Genomic DNA, 6,946 nt, shown 5'->3' on the forward strand with positions numbered 1-6,946 from the left:
AACTTCTCCTGTCTTTTTGTTAACCCAGGAATTATAGAGGAAAAATACAGAATAAATGTGAGTCTAAATAAACCATTTCCCCTCACTGATAAGAATACTTTTTTTTTAGATCCATTTCACTGGGCTTGGCTTCCTCAAGCAAAAGTTCCTTTTTCTGAAGAAATAAAAAACTTGGTTCTGCCATATATTTCAGACATGAACTTTGTGCAAGATTTATGTGAAGATCTTTGTGAACTTTTTAAGGTAAATAGATTTTTAGTTTTAACTATTTCAGAAAATGAAATAAATCTTAAAAGAGTTTTTCCTAATAGAGCTAATTTGCAGTTTACTGCTTCTGATATCACTGCTTGCAGTAGAACCTGACATAACAGAAAGGAGTTAGCATTTTTCTTTATAGGAGCATAAATTTGTGAAGTTAAACTTTGAGTATTCTTTGAAATGCGACTACATTATAATTCGGGAAGTTGTTTTCTTCAAAAGTTGAACTTTTACAAAATTACTCTGTGAATTTTAAGAAATGTTTGGTGATCTCTTATTATTTAATTCTCTTAAAAAGAGCCTAAAGCTGTTGGCTAGAAAGTCATTTTAAATACTTTCTGGAACAAGTTGGAGTGTAAGAGTATTTATTGTCATTCTAGAGGTACACAAAAATGCATCAAGTAAAAATAATCTTTTTGTGTAACTTTTTCTGTTAGGAATGCTTTGCAATGATCTTCTGTGCTAAGTTGAGTTCATTTGTTTTCAAGTGTTTTTTTCAAAGAGCTTGATTTTTATAATAATGTTTCCTTTTCTGTTTGTGATAGATGGACAGGAATTTTGACAAAGCCACTTTTGAAAAGCAGATGTCTGTGATGAGGGGTCAGGTAGGTTACTTTTTAAAGATCTTGTTCATTGAAAATAGCTCTCTCTGAAACAGTAGTCAACTTTTTTCCTCCATTGTGACGCAGAGACAACTCTCAGTACTGTCCTTTATTCTGAACCAAAATAGTTCAGATGATTAGAAATAAAGTTGATTTCATTACTCTTTTTTCCCCATATTTCCATATTAGATTTTTTTTTTACTTTGTTGTGTATTATTTGGTTAGTCAGTTTCCTGCTACTGCTAATTCTTGTCCTCACTTTAATAACTGTTTTCCTGAGTATTAGTATCTTTCTCCTTCTCAAATCCACTTGCTTGAATATTTCAATAGCAAGTTCTGTTCCCTGTGGATGATTTTCCTCAGAGAACATGTTTGGCTAGAGCAATCAGTAAATAGTCATGTCAACAAGGACGAGCACTACTTGGGACATAAAAGTACTAGTTGTAACTCAATCCTCTCATTCCTTTTCAGCTCCTTTAATTAGAAACACAGGGTATTAATTGCATCTTCTGGTATGAACCTGAAGGCTAGGCTGACCTACAGGTGACTCTGCTTCTTCTACTCTACTACTAGTATTTAGATTCCAAAAGAAAGACTTGAAATAAAAATAAACTATAGTGCGAACATGGTCATTCAGTGACTTACTAATTAATTTTTTCTTTCTAAAAGATGCATTTCATTTAAGGTAGCTGCTGCAGACCTGTGACCAAGAAGACAAGTCTATTTTTGCACTATTTATTATGCAACATTAACAAATGGATATAATTAAATAACTATTGTATTTATTCATCAATTGCTTATTGACAGAACCAGTGCCAGAAACTGTTCTAGTGATTGAGAGAAAGCAGTGAGTAAAACCAAGTTCCTTCTGTCCTGGAGCCCTTGCTCTGATGAGGCCCAGGGCTAGGAAAGAGGACAGGTTATTAGTTTGCATGCCTATTGGTGTACTGTTGTGCTTATACAGGGCTTTGTTGGAGTCATAAGTTTTAAATAGTAAGTGAAATGGTTGGAGAAGCAGGCTAGAGAGTCAGATTTTGGAGGGCCTTAGATTCCACATGGAAGGGCTTGGAGTAGTTGTTCATCATTTCTGCCATTTTTTTTTTCAAATAATGTGCAAAAATATATTTCAAGTAAATTAGTATTTCTGAGGTCCAGTGTTTCAGATAGGCACAGGCAGAATAGGAAATGAATGCTCTTCTTGAGATTGATCATGACCCTACTGCTATTTAATGTAAAATTCAAAAGTTTTAACTTAATAAACATTATTAGTCAAATTTTAAAAGAAATGCCTTCATACTAGGTCCTATTAATAATCCCAGTGAACATGCAATAAATTTGTTGAGTGAGTGGGTAAGGCAAGTATTTAGTAAAAACGAGACTATTTAGACCAGTATCTGTTTAGGACCAGTGTCAATGGAACCATTGACCAGTATGTATGTGGAACCATTCACTTTATTCCATTTCTGATTCAATTCTTCTGGATGTAGATGCATTCTAGAATATTTCAGAGTTGTCGGTTGGCAAAAATTTTTTAATTCTAATCTTGTGCATTTGTTTGTATATATGGATGTGTAGGTACAAGCATACATAACTCCACATATTTGTATTGATAGCAGGTACTCCTCATCACCGTCTCTGTTGGGCATAAATGGATGAAATAAAAGCTGTAGTTATGAATAGTTAAAATAATATCAGTGAACTGAGGCCTTTACCTTTTCTGAGCTGATGAAAACTTTCTTCCTTCCACAGATCTTAAACCTCACTCAGGCACTGAGAGACAGGAAGACTCCTGTCCAGCTGGTGCAGATGCCTTGTGTGGTTGTGGAGCGCAGTCAGGGTGGAGGGCAGGGTCGGATCATCCAGCTCAGCAATTCATTCACCCAGACTGTCCACTGCAGGAAGCCATTTTTTTCCTCCTGGTAGCAGCTGTGAGAGAAACAACTGTTTGGCCTTGTGTGGTTAAAACATACTGTCACATAAATCTGCTGGTAAGAGCTCCAGCTGCCAGAGCCTCAAATAATATAAGTTTCTAAAAGGCTATCTTTTGAATGTAATCAGAGTTTACAGTTTTTTGTCCAAATATTAAATTTCTATTTCAGGGAAGAAGTGATATATTTCTTATATCATATTTTTGTAGAAAAATTGTATTTTATGTTGTTGATGTTAGTTTAAGGTAATTTCACAGTTTACACATTCTAAAATGAGTATAATTACTCTTGAATTCCAAACAGAAAAATAAGGTGTTTGTTGACTTTGAATACAGTAACTTTTTATATACTTTTTAAACATTGACAAGAATGGTCATGTTAATTCTTCTTACATTATAAAAAGCTTTTGAGGATAAAAGTGCTCTTATGAGCTATAATAGAGTAGTTAATAAGAAATAGGTAAGAATAAAGCAATGTTGCCTTAATTTAAAAAGCTGCTATTTTAGAACTTGAATAAATACTCCTAACGTGACCATTATTAGGGACCAGAAAATTATATTTTGTATAAGTAACTGATGACCATTTTTTTTCATACTTCAGAATATTTTTGTCAATTATTTTGTTTACAGTGAGGAAAAAAAAATCTAATGATGTCTCCCACCTTTAAAAAGAAAAATGGAAACACTCAATTGAGACTTGAGGGAAATAATATGAAATGAAGATGGATCCCCAGTATTCTGAAATTCCAAAATAGCATTAAAAAAATCCCTTCTGTTTCTTGCATGGGATCAGTACTTAATCAGTTAGTACTTCCGAGTACTGGTTCAATTTAGTACTTCAATTAGTATTAATCTTCAGTGAAAAGTAAAACATAACTCAAACTGTATATTGGATGGCATTTTGAGGTCCTAGGACATAACCTCTTAAAAATAATAGTAGTTTTGTAGAGTACTTGAATTACTGATGTTATAATTACAGTCAACTCTAGAATATCAGCCCCAATTAAAGGGGAACATGACAGAGATAACCATAATATCATTTTTATTTTATTTTAAACACCAATATGTCTGACATGCTGGGAATTTGTAGTACTTTTAACTCACTGAGTAGTTTAAATTGAGATGAGCTCCATATGAAGATTTGATCCCAGAGAAGCAAGCAGAAGCTTCTTTCTCTTCTTAGGCTCCAAACAAGTAACATCACCACTCAGACTAAACTGGGCAGTCTGTGGTCTTGGCCTTGTGTTTTTCAAGCTTTCTGTCCTGTAATCTTTTAAACTAAGTTATTTTTATGTAAAAAGTATTTCCTGAAGGTTGAATTAGAACAAAAGTCCTCCCTTCCTCTACATCTTTCTTTTGTTCTTTGTGGATGTGACGAGTAAGAATACTGCTGTCCTGGTGATGTCCATTGGAAACCTGTGTTCTCTTACCTTCTCCAGCCCTCCATGATCCTCGTATTGAGATAATGAAAAACTGACTGGAAATTCAAAACTCAAGCTACTATCTTTAAATAAACACCAGTAATTAAAATGTGCCTTTTGAAGATGTTTTCTTAATGAAATAAGTTTTTATGATCTGGATACTGCCCTCATAAGACAGTTTTTTCAGTATTTTGATAATTGCTATATTAATTTTTTTTTTCTGCTATGAGATTTACTTTTTATACCCATAAGTCTCTTGTTATAATACAGATTCCACTGGCAAGATAATTTTTATAACATAAACTTAGTAAGTTGCTACTACTAAAATTAAATAGTGTGAATATATTTTTAAATGATCTGACCAGGTCAGAAAAATAAAGCTGAAATATTTAAGATAAGATTACAAGTCAGAATACATTGGTTGTGTTTTGTAAATTTTCATAAACTTCGTTTTTTTAAAAATATCGTTAATTTTTTTCAGTGAGTATATTTGTAGTGTTAAACCTATAGACTAAAGGTAATAAAACGGATTGATTTCTATATTTCTCCTGAAGTATGTATATTGAATATTTAGAATGTGAATATGTTTATGTTTATGAATGATGCCAAACCACCATTTTCTTACTTTATATGTTAGTACAATTTAATATGTTATCATTCCAAAAGATATTTAACTGGAATCTTTGTAATTAGAGGCATTTTTATTTTTATTTAAATGTAAGCTGCCTTATTCTCCAAATTTGTCAGCAAACATGGAGGCATGTTTTTTTTGTAGTCTTGAAAATGACTTGATTCCCAAATTTTTTTTAAGTTTTGTACTAATGGAATTAAAACCTTATTAAAAACAGTGGTGACTAGTTCTTTGATTAGATTACATCTTAAATCATTTTACAGATATACAAAGAGATGGGTACTGTTTATAGTTCACTTTCTTTCCCGAAATTGCTTGGGCAGCTGTACAGAGTTGAGGAAGAGGTTCTCGGTGTGGTTTTGTTTCCAGTCCTTTCTTGTGGTTAGTTTGGAGTCATGTGACGGAGTCCGGCCAAGGATGTTACGTGACCTCCATATCTGGCAATAAAACTCACTGCATCACACCAGTGGTCACCACTGACCAGTCTCCCATCTTCTCCTTTGGCTATAAACAAAGAATTTGCAAAGTGGAAGTACCCAGGGCATGTGAGTCACTGCTTGGAAACCTACCAGTAGAGCATGCCAACTGCACTGGACTGTGACATGTGCAAGAAATAAGGGCTTGAGTCACTAAGATTTTGCATTTATTTGTTAAAACTTACCATAGTCTGTCCTATCCTAGGTGTTACAGTATAAATAGAAAAATATAAAACATTTTAAAATTAAAAACCAATTACAAAAGGCTAGATGGCAGCCACAGTGAGTATTTAATGTCAGATCCTCATAGAGCAACTGAGATAGCAAAAGAAAAGTCACAGTGACACCATCTTCAGTAAATTTAGGTGGAAGAATATCCCTCTGGACCCAAGAAACTAGTAGGATCAAATGGGAACAACAGCGTTGGAGGAGTGAGCAGAGAGAAAGGGAGCGGGTCTTGTGATGGTCTTAAGAGCTAAAGATCCCAGAACCTGCCCACATGTCCTCAGCCCCAGAAGGAGGAGCCCCAGTTGTCAGGCAGTATCAACTGTTGCATTCAAAAGCACAATCAGAATTGGAAGAGGGCTGTCAGCATTCAAGTGGCAGCTATAAAAGGAGCCTGCAGGGAGGTAATGAGCATTCTCAGAAATATCTGGTGAGAGCACAGAGGCCTACCCTGAGAGAAACTACTAGGAACAAAACAGACATCAACAAGGAGAGGACCCTGGGGATAAAGGAGAGAAAGGCCCTGATACATTTGGAACAGGGGACCAGATAAGACAATTCAGACGGTACTAAGAAGGTACCTAAAAAGCCATGTCATCTGGGAATATACCTAGTGCCACTGTACAGTTAAATGTGGTTAAAATAGTATGTTTTATATTATGTGGCTTTTACCACAATAAAAAAACAGCAAAAAAAAAAAAAACAAAACCCCACATCATCTGGAAATTCCCTGGTCCACTGGTTAGGACTTGGTGCTTTCATTCCCAGGACCTGGGCTCAATCCCTAGGTGGAACTAAGGTCCCACAAGTTGTGAAGCACTGTCAAAAAGATAAAAAATAAAAATAATAATTTAAAAATGTTATTTTAAAAAAAATGTTATCTAATGATTTGTAGTAACTGCAGAAGAGGGAAGCCTAGAACCACAAAACCAGGAAATTCCAGGCCCACCTCACCACCTTCACTGAAATCTTCTGAAAATAAAGGAGCAAAGTATGACAAAGTTCATCCCATTTTAAATATGACCACATGGTAAGGCATGCTTTAAGAAGACAGGATAACATACCTACAGAAAATGAAGATATCCTAGAAACATTTACAAAGCAGAGGAAAACAGTAATATTTGTTAAAATGCTGAAGAAATTCAAGAAATGATAGAAGCCAAGAAAGAACAATACAACATCAAAATCAGAAAAGCTCAAATTAGATGGGAAAAAAAAGAGGTTGATTATCTACATTAAAATAAAGAAAAATTTGATGGGTAAGCAGTAGGAAATAAAATGTTGACAGAAATCAGAAGAAACATTAGAGTTGAAACCATGTGTAAGAAAAACACTAGAAGGAACCCAAGAGCAAACAGACAACATATCCATAGAAACTCTGCAGCAAACATACTTAGTGCTGGAAA

The 6,946-nt window shown here is 34.4% G+C and overlaps 1 protein-coding gene across 3 annotated transcripts in view; it reads left to right on the forward strand.

Annotated features, from left to right (window-relative positions):
- The window catches only part of PI4K2B (phosphatidylinositol 4-kinase type 2 beta), a 103,002-nt gene extending 97,947 nt beyond the window's left edge, over positions 1-5,055 (forward strand). For all 3 annotated transcript variants that reach the window (XM_061419828.1, XM_061419826.1, XM_061419827.1), the window contains exons 8-10: positions 110-243; positions 804-863; positions 2,610-5,055. In XM_061419828.1, the coding sequence (XP_061275812.1) occupies positions 110-243; positions 804-863; positions 2,610-2,783 (368 nt within the window). In that variant the 3' untranslated portion in view covers positions 2,784-5,055. The remainder of the gene's footprint in view (positions 1-109; positions 244-803; positions 864-2,609) is intronic.
- The last annotated feature ends 1,891 nt before the right edge of the window (positions 5,056-6,946 follow it).

This window comes from Bos javanicus, chromosome 6, assembly GCF_032452875.1.
Source record: "Bos javanicus breed banteng chromosome 6, ARS-OSU_banteng_1.0, whole genome shotgun sequence".
NCBI lineage: Eukaryota > Metazoa > Chordata > Mammalia > Artiodactyla > Bovidae > Bos > Bos javanicus.